General features: G+C 42.2%; 1 protein-coding gene across 3 annotated transcripts in view; it reads right to left on the reverse strand.

Moving 5' to 3' along the window:
• NFKB1 (nuclear factor kappa B subunit 1) overlaps window positions 1-20,768 on the reverse strand; it is a 133,491-nt gene that overhangs the window by 12,749 nt on the left and 99,974 nt on the right. For 2 of the 3 annotated variants that reach the window (XM_075609067.1, XM_075609057.1), the window contains 10 exons: window positions 18,541-18,630; window positions 15,876-16,037; window positions 13,895-14,036; window positions 11,491-11,605; window positions 10,063-10,264; window positions 6,863-7,032; window positions 5,903-6,005; window positions 3,196-3,320; window positions 1,978-2,044; window positions 660-832 (listed from right to left, as the gene is read on the reverse strand). In XM_075609067.1, coding sequence (XP_075465182.1) covers window positions 660-832; window positions 1,978-2,044; window positions 3,196-3,320; window positions 5,903-6,005; window positions 6,863-7,032; window positions 10,063-10,264; window positions 11,491-11,605; window positions 13,895-14,036; window positions 15,876-16,037; window positions 18,541-18,630 — 1,349 coding nt within the window. The remainder of the gene's footprint in view (window positions 1-659; window positions 833-1,977; window positions 2,045-3,195; window positions 3,321-5,902; window positions 6,006-6,862; window positions 7,033-10,062; window positions 10,265-11,490; window positions 11,606-13,894; window positions 14,037-15,875; window positions 16,038-18,540; window positions 18,631-20,768) is intronic. The other variant, XM_075609075.1, reaches the window with a different exon arrangement.

Consider the following 20,768-nt stretch of genomic DNA (forward strand, 5'->3'; position numbering starts at 1 on the left):
TAAATATATTTTAACTTATTACTTCCCCCTTTTTTATTTCATTTTTTTCACTCACTCATATTTTGACCTTTACTTTGGGTTATTAACACATATACCTACCTTACTAATTAACACACACACACACACGATAAATTATTCCAGCAAGGGATTCTGTGAAATGACATGCAATTGAGCACAGTATCATGGAACCCTTGAGACCCAAAAGGTCGAAACAACTGTCTGTAAGTAATTTCACTGTCTTTGCATCTTAACCCAGGCTGTGCTGAAAAGCCGTGTAATGCAGCGAGCATAAGCTTATAAAAGTTCCATGTAAAAATGGATTTGAGGCAAAAGGTGACATTGTGTGGACACTGTGCTCATTTGCATGTCATTTCTCAGAATCCCTTGCTGCAGTGGAAGCACTGTAGGCTAGGTGATAATGGTGAAAAGCGGGGTTGCAGACCTGTCTAAGACATGTTAATATGCTCACACGTGATATTTTTATTAGCTATAAATATATTTTTTTCTCCAATCTGCGAAACAAGGAAAAAGTGGAGAAGATGAGAAATATGAGAAGACCGTTAAGCTCATTGCATTTTATTTTAAAGAATGAAGAATTTAAAATCCCCACTCCTGGAAATTTGCAATGGATCCTTAGCTACAAAACCTAAAATCCTTACCTCAAAGTTGTCCAGCAGAGTTTTAGAGGGCAGAGGACTTAATTGGAAAGCATTGTTCAGTATTCCTAGACCCAGCTTCTGTGCCAGAATAGACCAATTCTTGCCGGCATCTGAGCTTTCTAACAATGTGTAAAGTTTTGACTTTGCATCTTCACTGAGGTCTTTCATGTCTCCTAGACAGTAAAAATAAATCACTTTAACACACACAATAAAGCAAAGCAGGACGTTGATTATGTACAAACTCTCCATCTTTGTGTCACTGCCCTTTGTAAAAATATATTTATGCAAGTGAAATATGAATTGAAACTCTTCCGTCACCAAATGCTGCTCTTTTGTCACATTTGTCGACTATTACTTGCATGGTGCATTATAAAATATTGTGGCATGATAATATTATGATTATATGAAGTGACAGCATTGCACTTAATAAATAATAAACAAATATCTTCATAAATAATGTCAATAGTAAATATCTAGCAAGTGAAAGCTGCTTTATGGCAAAACTGAATTCTTTTCAATGCCTGCTACTGTACTTTGTGGGGGCACATTTGGTCAAATCTGCATATTAAGTAAAAACAGTAAATAAAATAACAATAATGCAAAAGACTGCTTTGCATTGGTTGGTAAATTATTCACAGAGCGCTAGTCAGGAGCCAGGAAGTGACAGCAACCTTCATCGGGACAAGTGAAAGCCAGACAGCCATGTTTGAACACTTCCAGCTCACTATAGCAACCACAAACGCAGCCGATCCAACAAAGCGTGAAATATAAAAGCCCATTTTAAGTGACTCATAACCTCACAAACAAAAAAAAGCATATATTTAAAAACTCCTAGCGTTTCATTTTGGTCTTAACCGCTGGTCTGTCCAGCAGCAAAAAGGTTCAACATTATCGTGGTGTTACTGTATATCACAAGCCGTTTACAGAGAACATGGGAAGCACTTTTCTATGTATATTACCTTGGAGTAGACTCGGTTATTAGGAGGTATGGAGAACCATTAGGCTTTTTATTTAGAAAGTTACTGTTTTTTCTTTTTTGAGAATTAAATTCATTTAAGAAAAAATAAACAAATTCAAAAAAGGCCTCTTTCCCGTCATTAAAGTATACATTGCGTAAAAGCTTTTCGATACGAGTTGGGAAGAGCTTTTCCCTAATTTACAGCTTGGAATTGTGCACATTATCCCTACGTATTAAAGACATTTCAATCACTGCTATTACTGTTCAGTGAAAGCCCCACTGACGGCATGTGCAGTGTGTGTGTCATAAGTGCTGACAAGGAACTTAAGCACAACCGAGCGCAGTCTGCAGCTACAATACCTTGTGCCAACGGGTCTCCCGAAGCGGCTTTCGAGTTATAGGGTTTGCCATTCAGTATCTCGCATACCTATGGAAAACAGATATCAAATGGGAGGATTTAGATGTTAACCTCTTCAAAAGAAGCAATGAAATGCTGGCCCCTTTGGCACTTAAGAGCAGTTTGAGAGAAAAAAATAAAGATACTGTAACAATGTGGCTACTTTGTGTTAGAGCTGACTCCTGGACGCCTGCAGCACCCAGCTGTGTAAGCAGGGCCGCCAACAGAATTTTTGGGGCCCAGGACAGACTTGAAGAATGGGGCCCCTGCAAATGTTACAACATAATCACATTCAGTCCACTTTGCCCCTTAATGTCTCTCCTTTTAACCCCCCAGTGTCTTTCTCTCTCACAACCGTTCGTCATTCCACCTTTCCCCTCCTCAGGGCTCTCTCTCCTGTCTCCCCACTCCAGCCTGTCATTCTCTTTTTTAATCCTCCATGTTTCTCTCTCCCCCCACATGTCTTTTCGCCATGATTGTCATCCTCCTCCCTGCATTTTCTTTCCCCCTCATGTCTCTCTTTTCCCACTAATGTATTTCTCTTTGTGCTTTATATTCTCAGTGTTTCTCTCTTCCTTTCTGTCTTCTTCCCATCCAGGTCTGTGTTTCTCCCCCAGATTTAAGCCTTCCCTCGCCTTTCTCTCGAGTTGCAGCTTCACACACCACACACAAGCTGCTGTCCTTGAGGACCGGCCCCCTGTCCCGCCCACCTACGGAGGCTCTGCAGAGGCAGGGATTCCCCTCTGTGCTTCCTGCTGCATCTCCGTGCCTGCTGCAGGGAATTAATGTGCAGGCAGCAAGGGGCTGGGCCTCCTAAACACTGCGGGCCCGGGACAGCGATCCTGGCTGTCCCCCCCTATCAGCGGCCCTGTGTGTAAGACACTGCCCGATACTCCCAAATAAAACAGAAATGATGTGGCAAGCAACATGTACAAATGGGCTTTTATATATATATATTTTATATATATATATATATATATATATATATATATAAATAATGTTAATAATATAGTTACTATCATATCCATGATCATATCATACGCAGTATGACGTTTTCATATTTATAGCACCTGCTGTTGTGACGTCTGAACAAGGCAGAATGGGGCATTCCAGGTAATGTCACAAGCAGATCGGTAATGCAAACACAAGAGGCCCCCACTGAATAAGCAGCAGTCACTTGCCTCATCGCTTGTAGCCATGTCCAGAGGTGTTGTCCCTGGTACAATCCCTTCGTCTACATTGTTTTGATCCTCTGTGTCCTCAGGGCTGTAGAGGGGCTCACAGTTTTCAATGAGGGAATCTGCACCTGGAAGCAAAACCTCTGTTTATCTACCAAGTTACAAAATAATCTACTGTTCATAATCTACTGTTAACGTCAACAGTTATGTCATGATAACATCATGAGATATTATGTATTTTGGTCAATTTGGTGCTTCAGGGGTTAATGAGCTACAGTTTGAAGTTAAAATACAGTATTTGGGGTTTCTGACTTGTCATGAATCTGAGGGAGCTTCAAAGGGACTTGGTTGAAGTTGGGTGCTAAAAGTATAAAGAGAGGGTTTATGGTATGTTAACACCTTTTGCAGGCTAAAATGGATATATGGATATATCAGGTAAAAACGGATATTTTCTAGAGATAAGGACATATGTTCTGCCATACAGGAACTCTGACATAAACAAAAGGTTCTTCAAAGCATTCTCTGGAAGGGGGTTATGGATTGCCGGGGGGGGGGGGGTGTTACTATCCTATTCCAAGATATGATACATGGAATCAGGGACTTGACAACGATGCTGACATATACGATTTTGATATTTTGCATTCGTGACAGGGTGACGAACACAAGGGGTCCAGATATGGGAGGCCTGGCAGGTACTGGGGAACAGATTAATTTGTCCCTCAGGTTTAGTGTTACGGCGGTCATGTTTAGTCTTGTTGCGTCCACCATGAGCGTCTGAATATATTGATGTGACAGGTGTGTATAAGTACTGTATTAGTAGATTCTTGCTCATAACTTTCCTTAACTGAGTGCCTAGTTTAAACATCATTTTGTAGGAGGTTTTTACTCTGTCGTAAAACTGTCAATCTCACAGCTGAGTTACGACGGGGGTGGGCTTATGTTGTTTCAACATGGAGAAAAATGTTTAATAGTAATAGTAAAAGTAATAGCAATGTATTAGAAAAATCAGATTTCACCAGAGGAGTGTTTTGGACAAAATCTCATCTCCTACACCAGTAACCTTTCTGAGGCAAGACATATGGTGATGTATAGGTTTTCTTTTATGTTGTATCCTTTTTATTTTGCGAAACCGTTTTTATAGTAACTGTATGTTCTTGTAATACTTTTTTCTGTAATCTAAGCACTGTATTTTTATATATATTAAAACATTTAATAAGTAATACTTTGGGCTCTGAATAAACTGTTGCACGCTCTGGAGAGAGTATTTATGGTTTCGGACACATATTGCTAAAACTGATTTTTGTGTGTTAAAGTGCATAGTTTTTTTATATAATAAGCAGGGACCTAGGGCCCTGGCAAATATTAATTTTACATCTTATTTGCATATCCAAGGTGGTGGAAGGGTATTTTAATTTTTTTATTTATAAAATGTTTTACCAGGAAGTAATACATTGAGAGTTACCTCTCGTTTTCAAGTATGTCCTGGGCATAGAGTTAAGATGACAATCATATAGATATATAGATATGATTGCAATTGAGCTAGGGGTTAATATTAACTAGTTGGAGGTACCTTTGCAGAGGAGAAAGGGGAATTGGCTAGAGTAGCCGTGTGTATTAAACCTGATTTCATATCTAAGTCACGTGCCCACTTGTGTGCTGTTCGTGACGGTGGTATATTGGGACGAATTTAGGGGAGATGTTAACTCATTTGAGGGACCTTTGCGAAGGTGAAGAGTGGGACAGCTTGGAAGTTGTGTATTAACCCTTGTCCTGTAGAGGAGATATTGTCCATTTGAGGGACCTTTGTGGAGGTTAAAAGTGGGAACGCTTGCGAGCGGAGTATTAACCCTTGTCCCATATGCAGGTCGCGTGCTCTCAGGTGGGCCGTACGTGACAAGCTAGTTCATACTAATCATACTTTATAACAGGCTTAGCAATCTTGTTATAGTTATCTTGGTATGGTGGTACTGAACATATCTGTGCATACACACACACGTCAGTACATTTCGGTTTAGCTAATTATTGTAGTTTGACATTGCTCCTTTGTCTCTCTCGTCTCTCTCTCTCCCGTCTCTCTCTCTCTCCCGTCTCTCTCTCTCTCCCGTCTCTCTCTCTCTCCCGTCTCTCTCTCTCTCCCGTCTCTCTCTCTCTCCCGTCTCTCTCTCTCTCCCGTCTCTCTCTCTCTCCCGTCTCTCTCTCTCGTCTCTCTCTCTCTCTACAGTATATATATATATATATATATATATATATATATATATATATATATATATATATATATATAGTGTGTAGCAGCTCAAGGTTTAGAAGTTACATTAGTGTGGAGTTTTATAGTGTTCTTTTTTTATTTTCCGGTTTGCTGAAGAATGTTAAGGCCAAATTTAATGTGTGACACAAAGATGGGTGCCCCGGTAACACGGAGAAATGAGCGTGTTTGGATAGGAAGACACTGATGTCAAACAGTATACTGTATCTTTGTGTATATGTGCAAGCATACAGTATATGTACATACTGCAGTAACTAATATGTTGTGGGGAAATGCAGGGCCCTCTGCTAGTGCAATCCCTCCCTCCTACTCCGTAAACTGGGTTCGTACACAATACACACAACACATCACATTGATCATTCACTTGAAGGGAAGTCACATAACCTGTTAAGTGCTTTACCCTGCTTCTCGCTATATTGAATAGGGGCCTGTGAAGTCATACTGTACCTGCTGCTTTGAGAAGGGCTGCCAGTTTTGTAGAGCCTTTGCCAGATGCTATATGAAGAGGAGTGCTCCCATCATACGTAGTACTATCTACGTGTGCATCGCCCTGGGAGGAATGAAGCAACTGTTAGAAACAAAACCTCATGAATTGGAAGCACTGCAGAAAAAAAACCTTGTCTCTTGTCGTTTCAAAACTATGCAATCTCTCCCTCAAATGGGATACCCCAATTCAGCATTTCTTACAACGTGCTATTTCAACTCGGAGTCCTGGTACAGGAAAGCCAGGGAGACGGCTGGACTGAGTGACCTGCATTAATATCCCTCACCAGGACTGCTCTTTATAATAATTACACAAGGTTATTATCTTCTCCTTTCCTCACATCATTAGAAATTCCAGATAAATCATTCTTTAAAAAAAAAAAAAGAGTTGAACGGTTTTCTGTCGGAGAGGGGACGGCCTAGGAATGTTGCATTTTGTATTCCGTGTAAATCATCAATAATTGAATACCGTTTTTTCCTCTTAAATGTAACTTCTAGAAAGCACAATAAAACAAAATAAATGATGCTTCCCTTATGGGTTCTTGTAGAGGAAACAAGCTGCATCAGTGTTACAGGACATGTTCTAGGAAATGTACAGTGTAACAGTAGCTGTGGTTAAGTGGCCCCAAAAATATTTGATATCAACATGTGTTCAAAAATAAACTACTGAAGGATTTAAGGGTGAAATATGTTTACAGGTTATAAGGGGGAAAAAATAGAAGTGAACATTTAAAAAAAGATACAATCTTAATATACTATTATCTAATGCTGGTGGATAACTTGGGCAACAAAACAAGGAGGGACCAGGAGTAATGTACAGCGGAATCTGCCAATGCTAACTGTTCATTATTTGCAGTGTAATGGGTTGAAGGCTTCTCTGGAAGCAATGTGCTACCCTGTCAATACAATTATAACTGGTCTCACCTCCAGAAGAAGACAGCCTGCCAGTGAGATGTTGTCTTGTTCAACAGCCAGATGCAGAGCACTTCTTCCTGATTTTTGTTCCTGAGCATTTACATCTGCCCCTGCTGATATCATCAGTCGAAGGCAGGGCATGTTGTTTTCAATTATTGCAATGTGAATCGCATTTAAGCCTAATGCCAAACAAAATGTGTTTTTGATTACGTCACAGAAATCATTATTCTCTTCTGACCTGGCCCCGGGTAAGACGACCAGTGAAATGCTTTTCATTGTACTGTACTCTCGGACTAAAAGCTGTCACATGCTGTGTGACTATTCTGATCTCCAGATTGATGATTTCACACTTTGATCAATGGGGGCCTACATAGCAGCAAACAGAAAACCCTGTTTTGGCACACCGGACCAATATTGCTACAAAATTGCATCAAAAGTACCAAACATGTTGCTCCAGTTTCTTACATGAGGTGCAGATTTTTTAACAAGAAAGGTAACGTCACCTCTGTGCATCATTTTTCTCCTTTCAATTTGTAGCAAAAATCCACCAGCTCTGAGGCACACTATTTGATACATCTCATTATAATCTGTGCACCATATGATCCTTTTGATACTCCTCAAAAAACAAGCTGACGCACATGAAGCAAGAACTGATGCAAAGTCCTTAATACATAGGGTGACCAGATGTTCCGTTTTTTTAAGGTCTGTCCCGGCTGCCCGACATTCTTTAAAATGTCCTGGTTTTTTTGTGGCTGTCCCGATTTTGACCATCAGAGCAGGGAGGGAGGGGGGCAGCAGAGAATGCAAGGAGGAGAGCAGGGGTCGGTCTGAGCTGCATAGGGTGGGGGCGGGGTTAGTGTCAGTGGAGCCCCAGAAGTGAGAACTTTCGGTGTCTGCTGCCAGGGCTCAAGATGGCTTCCCCCCCACTCATGTTCCACAGTGACAGGTAGGGACACACACACACACACACACACACACACACACACACACACACACACACACACACACACACACACACACACACACACACACACACACACACACACACACTATAGGGAGACAGAAACACAGAATGGGGAGAGACACACAAAGCATGGGGGGAGAGAGAGCGACACACAGCATGGGGGAGAAAGAGAGAGAAAGACACACACAGCATAGGGGGGGGGGGGAGAAACACACACACAGCATGGGGGGAGAGAGACACACAGCATGGGGGGGGGGGGGAGAGAGAGACACACACACACAGCATGGGGGAGAGAGCAAGAGACACACACAGAGCATGGAGGAGAGAGAGACACATACACACACACAGCATGGGGGAGAGAGAGAGACACACACACACACACACAGCATGGGGGAGAGAGAGACACACACACAGCATGGGGGGGGGGAGACACACACACAGCATGGGGGAGAGAGAGAGACAAACAGCATGGGGGAGAGAGAGACACACACAGCATGGGGGAGAGAGAGACACACACAGCATGGGGGGAGAGAGAGAGAGACTCACACACACAGCATGGGGAGAGAGAGAGACAACATGGAAAGAGAGCCACATACACAGCATGGGAGGAGAGAGACACAGAATGGGGGGAGAGAGACACACAGAATGGGGGGAGAGAGACACACAGCATGGGGGGAGAGAGACACACAGCATGGGGAGAGAGAGACACACAGCATGGTGAGAGAGAGACACACAGCATGGGGAGAGAGACACACACAGCATGGGGAGAGAGACACACAGCATGTGGAGAGAGACACACACAGCATGGGGACAGAGATACACAGGATGGGGGGAGAGAGAGACACACAGCATGGGGAGAGAGACACACACAGCATGCAGAGAGAGAGAGAGAGAGAGAGACAGCATGGGGAGAGAGAGAAACAGCATGCGGAGAAAGACACACAGCATGCAGAGAAAAAGACACACACACTGCATGGGGAGAGAGAGAGACACAGCATGGGGAAAGAGTGAGACACAAACACACAGCATAGGTAGAGAGAGACACACACAGACACAGCATTGGGAGAGAGAGACACACACTGCATGGGGAGAGACAAACACCGCATGGGGAGGAGAGACAAACACAGCATGGGGGGAGAGAGACACAAACACAGCATGGGGGAGAGAGACACACACACACAGCCTGGGGGAGAGAGACACACACACAGCATGGGGGAGAGAGACACACACACAGCATGGGGGGAGAGAGAGACACACACACACAGCATGGGGGGAGAGAGAGACACACACACAGCATGGGGGGAGAGAGAGACACACACACACACAGCATGGGGGGAGAGAGAGAGACACACACACACACAGAATGGGGGAAAAGCCACAAACACAACATGGGGGGGAGAGAGACACACAGAATGGGAGAGAGAGACACACACAGAATGGGGGGGAGAGAGAGACACAGAGAATGTGGGAGAGAGAAACACAGAGAATGGGGGAGAGAGAGGGACACAGAGAATGAGGTAGAGAGATACACAGAAAATGGGAGAGAGAGACACACAGAGATTGGGGGAGAGAGAGAGAGAGACAGAGAATGGGGAGAGGGCAGAATGGGAAGGGTGGAACGGGAATGGAGGGATGGGAGGGGGAACGGGGATGGGGAGGAACGAGAATAGAGGGATGGGGGGTAAAGAATAAGCTGTGTGTGTGAGAGGCGGAGAGATATAAAGCGCAGTTGGTGATGTCATTTGTTTTATAAATATTTTTTTAATGTTTCCCGGTTTATCAGTCGGAAAATGTTCAGTCCGCGCTCTTGTGTTTCCCTTTTTTCCCGGTTTATACTTTTGTAAATCTGGCCACCCTATTAATACATGGATGCAAAAAGATGCAACGCTTATAAAATCTGTGTTTCATACTATGTATGAAGGTGCAGTTATGTCTTGTTGTATGGTGGAAAACGTCAATAAAATTTGAGTTTAAAAAAAAAGGTGCAATGCCAACATTTTCTCCAATTACGCTTCAAAATTGCTTTAGTACATAGGTCTTAACAGGTCTTAAACCAGGGATTCTCCCATGGAAAGGATTGGCATGGCCATAGAGTGATCCACACAAATAAAAAAAGGTACGTAGGTCACATTGCATCTTTAAACTAATATTAAGTGTAAATTATGTTTTTGAGCAGTTTTGTTTTATACGCTAATGTGCCAAAAATGCCAAAAAAATTATAAAAACTATAGGAAGTATCTCCTACCATCATTGTTTGGAAGGTTAGTAATCTCAATCATCTTCTCATGCTTAAGAAGTACACTTAGAGTCTGTGCATCTCCTTCTTTGCATGCGAGGTGCAGGGCAGAGTTGCCATGACGATCCAACAGCATTGGGTCACCACCAGTGGTTAGAATATCCTGCACGATATCTGCTTGTTTAGTGATGACAGCCAGATGCAATGGGGTCTAGAAATGCACGAAGAAGACAGCACGTGTCACTGAAAGGCACACTAAAAGATAACATTGTCTGCCTATGCTCCGTGTCTTCAAACAATTGAGGGGTAAGGGGGTCCTGTTGATTTACATACAGACGGAAATCAAATAGGGTGCCAAATAAACTAGTGTATTCTTTGATCAGAATATGAAAATAAAATGAATACCTCAAGCTCCCTCCTGTGTCAAGGAGCAGGCCTGCCTGATGACTGCTGTTTGTTTAAAGCTGCAGTTCAAGCTGCCGTTTAAAATATATATATATTTTTTTATTTTTTCCCCCCATTCAATATGTGCATTAATACAATCTGCACACTGACAAGTGATTAGCTAAGCTGCAGATCGATCCGTTCTCCTGTAATCGATCGCTGGCTCGGGTTATTTAATTCAGTTCTTGCACAGCATTTTGGGCAATGTAGTTCCTGGAATATGATTGACTGGGCAGTTACTAGATACAATTGGTGCACTGTTACAGAGAGGGCGGGGCTCAAGAGCCAGAGCCTATCAGAAGGGGAAGGGGGTTGTCACTTTGGAAATGTGTCCTACATTAGAAACATAAAAAGTCTTTAAAACATTTTTTTTTTTTTTAAATGCTGCAAGTATTTTCTGATAGTACAGAACTGATTTATTAAAAAACAAAAACAAAAAACACACATGTAGGATATTGCCTGAATTGCTGCTTTAATCTCTTATCTCTGAAATATGTTTCTCTCTTCTGTTCCTTTTTCACTCTTCCATACACTTATGTCTTTAAGGACCACCTGAATACGCAAGCATTTCATTGTCATCGTTACAAAACATTTTACGTGACATTGTTCCTAAATGTCATTAAATGGCCCTCACCATACCACTTGTGCTACAAGCAATTAGGAGTAGGATTTTCTATTTCACACCCTTTCATTGTACAATGTGACTTTCCTCTCTATATACGGTGACCAGATTTGTCCCGGCAAAAATCGGTTGCACATGCTCATGACCAGTTGGCAAGTGAAAATCGCACACACGTGGCCAATGGGGCTAAAAAAAACAGCGCCCCAAAAAGTTGCGACAGAGCCCTAAAATCCGGGACTGTCCCGGCTAAACCAGGACATCTGGTCACTCTATCTCTATACACAGATGGAAAGCTTCATGCACTAAAACACTGTGCAATTATCAAGATAAAGCATCAGTGGCTGGTTTCCTGCACGAGTATGATGACATACCTGGTAAAGGTCATTCCTCATGTTAATAATGTCCTCACATATCACCCCAAAGGTCACGTCCAAAAATATTTTTACCAATGCAGCATGGAGATGAATAATGGACAGATGGAGAATGCTGAAAGAACAAAGGGATTTATAGTAATGTCAAATTGTTAAATTAAACCTGTCACTTTGTTACTAAAGAAAACACCACAATCCCATAAAAAAAAACACCACAAGCAACAATCATATATATATAGATGAAGGGACAATATTTATGTATTTATCACAAATGCCACAACCTGTGTGCATGAGACGTGTACGTGTATCCCGCTGACTCACTTACCTTCCCGCCGGGCATTAAAAATGAGAAATATCTCCCCTTAAATCGTCACACTACACCTTACTTACGTTGCCATCACCAAGAATAATTTTAGGTCTTATTATCAGGGGACCTGGGTCCCGCTACTAGAAAAATATGACTTTAGCACAAAAACTGACTGAAAATGCGGTTAATCTCTTCAAAAAAAGTACTAGGTTCAATTAGAGCCCAAAGACAGCACTGAGTACATTTTAGATATAATATACGAAAAGTGTACAGTGCTGGTTTACAGAAAAGGAAAGGTTACAAAGGCATACAATATATATATACATATATATACACAGATAGTTTAATAAAATAAAATAATAAAAACAGAATGCCTAATAGGTTACCAGATATTAGACTCATCAACAAATCGTGAGATTGAAATATGAGAAATCCTGTGTTATTAGTATAACACCCCTCTCAGATGAATTCTAATTTTGGTGCAATCATTGAATTTAAATACATAATTTTTCCTTTAAAAAAAAAAAACCCAGACAAAAAGGACCCACCTTTTGTGAATGACTCCTATCGCCTACTCAGGGTCAGTACCACCACTAGGCGACTTAGGTGGTCGCCTATGGCGGCACATATTGGGGGGCGGCAGTGGGAGCAGAGGAGAAGGAAGATGATGGGCTGTGGGCACAGAGCAGGGTGGCGGCAGAGACGGACGGCAGCACAAGAGGAGAAGGAGAGGAGGACCATGGGAGCAGGGAAGAACAGCCGGAGAGGAGGGTGCTCCAGCAGTCCGACCCGGAAGTCTTCACTGACTTCATGTGTCTGCTGCTATAGTACAGGTCTCCCTCTGCAGCTCTGCTCCACTCCCGCGGTCTCCAACTTCAGCCGCAGCTCGCGTCTATCGCCGCCCTGATCTTTTTTCCCCCGTCGTCTGGCTTCCTCCGACCTCTGCAAACCAGGTAGGCATTATTTGGGTGAGGGGAGGAGGGGGCGAGAGAAGAGGAGGAGGAGGGGGTAGAGTATTAGGAGAAGGGTAAGAGGGGGGGATGGGTGAGAGAGGGGTGTGAGAGAGAGAGAAGAGGGATGAGAGAAAAGAGCTACTGTATAATGTTTTAAAAAGAACCTGAAAGTTAAAAAAAGTAAGTGTGGAGGAGTGGGGCGCGGGGCTGAAGGTTCGCCTGGGGTGTCGGATACCCTTGCATCGGCCCTCCTCCTACTCATCAATCTTCCTTGACCTTTTTAAGGCTGGGAGGGAGAGAATTATTTTAAACCCAAATTAATCTGAGACTATAAAATACCCCATAACTCTTTCCCTGTAACCCCTAGAATAGTGCGACTCATGATTGCATTCATATGATTTTGCCAAAGGCGTAGATACCATTTTTGCTAACACAACTTCTACTTTTGAAGGGGGAAACAAATATTTGAGCTATGCAACCCAGACACCCTGTCATATTTACTGTCAGTACAATCCTGTATTTTGTCTCGGCACAAAACTATATCTTTTATCATTGTAAATTGCACCAGAATTTAATTATATTACATTACGGGGGATCTTTACTAAGTAATATAGTGAGTGACCCTATTATCACCTCTGTCTGCCAGCCAGAGAGGCCCCAGGAATTTTTATGATGCCAATTAAAGATACCATGGCCAGGTCAGGTCAAACTGCGTACCTGTGTACACTGTCACCAGTCACTTCAATTATAAACATTTTGCTTGTCATTGTTTTAATGGCCCATTAATGCAGACACCATGAGAGTTAACCCCTTGGCTGTTGTATTTGTTCACACAACTTAACATTTTTGTCTCAAGCATGACAGTATTAATCATTTTATAGGTGATTATTTATCAAAGTCTTCCGGCTACAAAACTGGGGTATAAAAATTGCAACAAAATGTTTGAAGTCCAAACATTCCCATTGAAACCCCAATGGGACTCAGTGCAGTATTTTGCACCAGATTTGCCGCTGAGAGACTTTGATAAATATACCCCATAGTTGGCAACTTATACTGTAATATGATTTTACTGCAACCTTTACCATTGTTGATTTGCAATAGCACTGCGAGAATAACATTGTAAATTCCAACTAGCGACACTTACTTGTCCCCATTCTCATCTTGGACTGCAGCTAGATGGCGCTGTACAGCTAGTAAGATCCTTACGTCTCCTGTTACTGCATAGTCAAAAAGGGAAGCTGCGTGACGCTTTGCCAGCTGCATGGCCTTACCCAGCAAAAGACAGTCTGCAAACAGAACAGTTAATGAGAGAGAAAACATTGTATGTTTGTTGATGACTTTAAAGTCAACTGTATAAAAAGAAAAAGCCAGAGAAGGCCTCCAAAACGTATAATGCCACCAAATCATAGAAAACCATATTATTTTCTACAACAATCGACTACCAACATTTCTGTTTCCAAAGAAACTCTGGCTCCAGTTCTATAAGCTGTGAAGTTGTTTACAGTCCTGGAGACAAGTTCAGCCAAATTCAAATGAGTGGGACAAAAATATTCTCCAACACAAGGAAGCAGCAGTAGGGCCTCAGATGGTGGAAATTCAACAAACATTAAACTCACCTAACACAGATGCCTAGAAGTGTTACTAGCAATCCGATTCTACTAGCAATATCATCAATAACATAATCTTTCAATTCAGTTTCTCTTTAGAAATAATTAACTGAAGAAGCTTGATGGCAATTTCTCTTTTTTAACTCTGTTTTGCTGGCCCACAAGATAAGGAATGAGGAATGGGTTTAGAGCTGTGGGATTACACTTTCTTACCAGTACAGTAGGGCCCTGATTTCGGTGCCCCGCTTTTCGGTGTTCCGCTCATGCAGCGTTTCCCAATTGTTCCCGTGTTCATTACGTTCGGCGCTTGTTCTGTTTTTCCAGCGGTACCTGAGAATGGGGCTATATGTCTGCTCATGCGCAGAATGGGGACGTCCAAGGTCGCGCATGCGCAGAATGGGGACTGCAAGTCTGCGCATACGCAGAAGCTGAAAATCGCCAGTTCCGCTTTCCGCCAATTTTCACTTTGCGGCAGTGCCAGGTAACAGAACCCGCCGTACGAGCGGGTCCCGCCTGTAGTTTCACTCCTCTCATACACCTTGTGACTTTAAGCACAATAAGGGGCTTATTCTATTTCCACCGAAGCAGCCGATCGGGCTGTTTTCAGACAAAATTCCCTTTTGAGTCAATAGGAAGTGAATGGAGTCGTGATTAATATTGCAAGCAGAATATGGATAACAGAAGCCTGTGGAATTCTTAACACAGAATTATGGAGGGAGTGATCTCAGCAAATTTGACAGATGTTTGGGATTGCTTTTCACCTTTTTATATACAATTGTTTTTTTTCTTAGCTCGATCTGCCTCATATAAAACTACATAAAGATACAATATTTATCTTACTACTTAAAGTTCATGTAGTTACTTGTGCTACGTTTAATCAGTTCACTGTCTGAGAGACTTGCGGCGCGCTGAAAGGCCATGCACTTGTTCTTATATAGTAACAGTAAATAAAAATGCCACGTTTGAGCACGTTCAGATGTCTCAGACATCATTTATTTAAAAATAAAGCTAAAGGAAGAGGAATTGGTACTATAAATAGCAAAGTTTCAGATCAATCCCAATCGAATTAGGTCAATGTGTTGTAAGGAGTCTTCCAGTGTCTAAGTGTGTCTTACGGTAGAATACTGCTTAGTAAATACACACGTAGCAGACGTTATTACCCCCTGTAGCGCTAGCTAACACAAGAAACAATGCAGAAAATATAGCAAACGTTCATGAGATAACGCATGCATTACCATTGTATTCAATGGTGCTGTAGTATTTCTTGAGATAAATATTGTAGTAGTGTTACCGCATCGCATTGACGGGTGCAATGTCTGCTACATCTGTATGAGTCCCTGTCATGGGTTGTTGGATGGTTTTCAAAGCATTGCCCTTCAATGCAGTAGTTTGTTCCATCATTGATAGGTTAACACAATGCAGGCCTCTTTGACAGTGACAAGTTAAAGAACTGGAGCAAAATCTAAAATTCTGAAAAAAATTATCTATCCAAGGTAACTTCTTGAATTTCTCACGTACCAGCCAGCTTACAGGTCTTCTCATCTTCGATCACTGTCACAGCTTCTGCGTTATTCTCTCCTCCAGATGTTCCAGGGCTCTCACAAAGAGACTCGTTCTGTTTATCTTGGCCATTTAAAGCAATACCACCTTCCTGATCAGTCTCATGATTTGGCATTGTACCTACAGTAAGAGCACATGGAAATTATTTTAAGCATCTCCACCCGCACTTTTTTTTATGACAGAATTCCGATATCTTATGTGAAATGTGTTATTTTTGGCTATGGGATCCCCTGATTTCAGAGAGACTTACCCTGCAAGTTACCAGTGTTTCTGCTCACACTCTGGAAATCCAAATGATGTCCTCAAAATTGCTTTTGGTCACGTGGGCCAAATGGAAGCCACACCATCAGGGTGGGATGATGTTGTGGCTTCCTATTGGACAACAGTGGCCATCTTTGAATTTCCAGTGGGTTGCTACTTTAAAGAGGCAATGTAAGCGCTTTTTTTTTTTTAAATGTAGCCAGGACTGGTTCTTGGCTACTAGTCTGCCCTCCCTGGCAGTAAACCCTGGTAAGAGCAGGCCTGCCAGTACTTTTCATGGGGTTTCCCCACTCCCTGCAGTGCTCTTGAGTGACAGGGGGAGGAGGTGGAACCAGACCTGGGTTGGCCAATCATGGGTCAGACCTGGTGCCCTCCTCCTGGCTGTACTTAAGGGGATTGCTTCCCAAATTCAATAGGTGTGCCTCTCCCCACTGAGAGAGGCAGGTCACACAGCAGAGTGCTTGAGTATTTGGCCTTCTCTGTTCCTCTTCCCCTCAGGGGAGAGTGAGTGTGGACTTTTCCCTTGACTCTGCTAGAGGTGAAGGGAAGAGCAAGGACAGCTGCGGGGGCCCTTGACCCGTAGTGAATGTCCAGGGACCATCCTACAGCTGGGTAGCCGATCCAGAGACTGTATTGGGCAGGCACTGCCGTGATTGTGAGTGCTGACCCAATAAAGACGTTCCTGTTTCATATACTTTCTGCCTGGTGTGTGATCTTGCTGGGGAAGGAGAGGGAGTATTTCTACTGTTGGAGATCGCCTCCATACATCTGGAGCCGCTGCACTGCTGGAGAACCATGTGGGGTATGTACCCCAGAAACCTGTCCAGTGTCCCCACAACCATCGGTGGACAACTCAGCCCTCCTGCTTACCAACAGGTAGCATGTACCACACACGCTGTAATGGCAGAATCTCCCATCGGGTGGGGTAAACACCGTTACATTTACATTTATTTTCATTTTTTAGACAGAATTGAAGCAGGGGATCTCCGGAGATACCTCCATAGGTGGTGCCGGAAACCAATCTGCTCGGTATCAGGGTTCATATTATGGCAGCGTTTCAAACTCCACAGCCCTACGGGCCAATGGGAAGCTGTGACGTAATCAGGTCCGGCTTTCTATTGGCCCGGCTAACGCGGGAACTTTAACCCCCAGCTAGCTCAGCTGGAGCGGCTACCGGCACCCACTGCGGAGGTAAATATCTCCAGAAGCAGAGGGTCCCCAGAGCTGAAATTAATGGGGTTCAGCTCCGGAGACCCCCTGTTCCTGTGTAAAAAAATAAATAAATACATGTAAGAAAAGAAAAAAAGGCACGTGGATTGCCTCTGAAGTACAATAAAATCATTAGGCCACGTCAAAGCTACGTTACCATGTTTAACATTTGTTTCATAGTTGCATAGGATAAATAAAACAGTTTTTTTCTTCTCTTCCTAATTAGGCCTGAAAACCTTGTTATTTCGATAAGCACTACACTGCAGTAAAACAGTTACTGTTTTCAATATGGTTAGAGGACAACGAGGATAATAATACATCCACATTTCTGTTGATTGTGATGTCTTTTTTTAGTGGGCAGAACATCATTTAACATTGACAATCTTTTGGAATATAGCCTTCTGCCTTCATCAGGTCTGGGGATAATGAAGGGAGAAGGGGCGTTCATGAAAGCTTATCAATGTAATTGTAACTTTGTTACTGCACCCGAAAGTATAAAAAAACAACAGATATGGTAAGTTGCATTTCCTTCTGTATATGTACCTGGACAAAGAGGCTCCTACATTATCTTGTTCATTATGTGATGAGCAAAGATTATCCCAGCAATTCCAATATTTATGTGACCACAATTGCAGAATTCTAAACATGCTTGTATTAAATTCCCACTCATAGCCATTATTAGGAGCCCCCCCAAAAAATATTTGACATACATGTTTCTTCGGGATGGATTTCACAATCAAGTGATCAGAATGAAAAAGGAAAATGTATGTAGATGTAAAACCAAATATATATGTATATGTAAAGATAGTTGGCTTCATTGTACTCTCTAATCAATGGTGGGGGGATACAGTATGTTATGATATTCTTCAGCAACAATGTCACTAAATCCTATGGGTGGAAACTTTGATTACAGGATATGTTGTGTTATCTGGTGGAAACATACTTTATATATCTGTTTTTTTGTAGTAGTTGATCTGTAGCTTTGCTTATATATATATATATATATATATATATATATATATTTTATATATATATATATATATATATATATATATATATATATATATATTTTGTGTGTGTGTGTGTGCATACAGGCATACGTATATATATATTTATTTATTACTTTTCTGTCATTATTTATCATTAGACTTACCACGCTTCATGCCTGTGCTGGAATTCATGGTGCTGTTATGAAACGCTAACCCTCCATAAGCATTATAGTTATATGAGGAATAGCCATATCCTGCAAAATACAAAGTTAAGTACAGAATCTTCAGATATTATTTATGTGCTGTGTGTAGCCTGTTACCAACTGTTTATTTTAAAAAAAATAACAAAGTTGTTGATTTCCACAACGTTGAAACAAAGCAAATACCATGGGAACTATTTATCAAAGGACACAACCAGTGCAAATTAATTGAACCAGATTTATCAATGGGAAAACGGCTTTTAATGGGATTCCTTTTCTTTCATACATATGGAATAGTTTTGTTGTGCTTTTGGTGTTGCCACAGTTGTGCAGTCAGAAGACCTCGGTAAAAAAAGACCAGTAGGAATTGAAAAAAAAGGGGTCACATTTGTAGCTTACAAATGAAGTTCAGAATCTAATTATGGCCTTGTGCTGCTGCAGGTCACAGCTTGCTGAGTTAAACTTAGAAATAGAAGTAAAAACCCCAATGAACACATTCACAGACTGCAGTCGCTTCCTTTTTGACTCATCCCGTTCCATGCAACGTCTTTAGCAATGGTTCCTTTCACTGGGCATTCCTTAGTTACAAGCCACAGCATGCAGCAGCTGAAACATGACTTGAGAAAGCATGTGAAAGCTGGAAGAGGTCACTACAGCTTCTCATCCACATGCGAAAAGGCCCTTTCACAGGGCCAAGACATTGAATAAATGCCAAGATATGCAATCCTTTCAGGTGCAGTAGCCCTTCTTGTTTTGCTACTACATTTTGCCTGACCATGTTATAAGTAAACTAGCATCCAATGTTGCAAATATCTTCTTGCTCAACTATTTGTTATTGGAGTACACCAGGCATAGTATATTTGCATGAGCGCATGGTTTACTGACAACGGGCCATATATACTAAGCGGTGCTATTCCATATTCCGCCAGAAGACTTGACGACTCATTCACTTAAATGCACTGTAAATTGTCTTCTGCCACTGAATGGCGCCTTATGGAATAGCAACGCTTACTAAATATGGGCCAATGAATCAGTTATACATGTATTAGTGGTAGTAAAGTGCAGCATTGTAGCTTATCTGGAATGGCAAAGGTTGTATTTAAGGTGCAGCGTCCCCTAACATGACTTATTTTGAAAGTAAGCTCCATGTACTGCCCTGTAAAGCAGATTACCAACCTTATTTATCTTTGTTTATCCTAGCTGTTTTGGATTAGGTTTTTTTTTATTTAAAGAGCCCCACATCCTGCAGTGGAGTATTCACGTGGACACTAATCACTGCTGTTTGCTCACACTTGCTCCACAGAGCTGTTGCCCAAGCTGCGGTAGCAAAGGATCTTATCAGAACAAAAGGTCTTCTCTTCTCAGAGGTTTTTAGGGTTTCGAGGTCGACTAATGTTGCTAAATGAGAGCGGGTTGGCAGCCATAATGATTCCAGTTTGGGGGATCAGTTATTTGGAATAAATGCAGTTAAAAAATTGGTGAATAGGGAAAAAACTAGAAAGGTGAAAACAGATATTCTACTGTACAGTATTTAAAAAATAAACATGCATGGGGAACAGCCCTTTAACCCTTTGAGTGCCAGATGGGTCGCAGTACCAGATTGCGACGGGGCACAACGTGGTCATGTGACTGCGGTGTCCATTTTGGGGGAAATGGAAGAAGAGGAGTCTTCCGTTTCCCTACTCTGCAGATCGCATCCTATGCTCCATGGGAACGCAGGGCGTGATCCAAGTAGAAAAAAAAGCTGTGTGTGCTGAGCACGCGCATAGTAAGTGAAACTTCTTTGACTTTTGTAACAGAAATTGTATTTGTGTTGGTGATGTTTTAATTAAAAATCAAAATACAATTTCAGTTACAAAACGCAAATAAATTTGACTTAGAATGCGCGTGCTCGGCACACATCCCCTGTATTAGCTTTTTGCACTAAGTGTGAATTCCTTGTGTGTATGTGTGTGTGTGTATGTCAGTCAGTCAGTCAGTGAGTGTGTGTGTGTGTGTATGTCAGTCAGTCAGTCAGTGTGTGTGTCAGTCAGTGTGTGTGTGTGTGTGTGTCAGTCAGTGTGTGTGTATGTGTGTCAGTCAGTGTGTATGTGTATTTGTGTCAGTGTGTATGTGTAAGTCAGTGTGTGTGTCAGTCAGTGTGTGGGGGGGTGTGGGTGGGTCAGAGTGTGCGGGGGTGTGTGGGTGAGTCA

The sequence above is a fragment of the Ascaphus truei genome, chromosome 1, assembly GCF_040206685.1.
Source record: "Ascaphus truei isolate aAscTru1 chromosome 1, aAscTru1.hap1, whole genome shotgun sequence".
In the NCBI taxonomy this organism is placed as follows: Eukaryota; Metazoa; Chordata; class Amphibia; order Anura; family Ascaphidae; genus Ascaphus; species Ascaphus truei.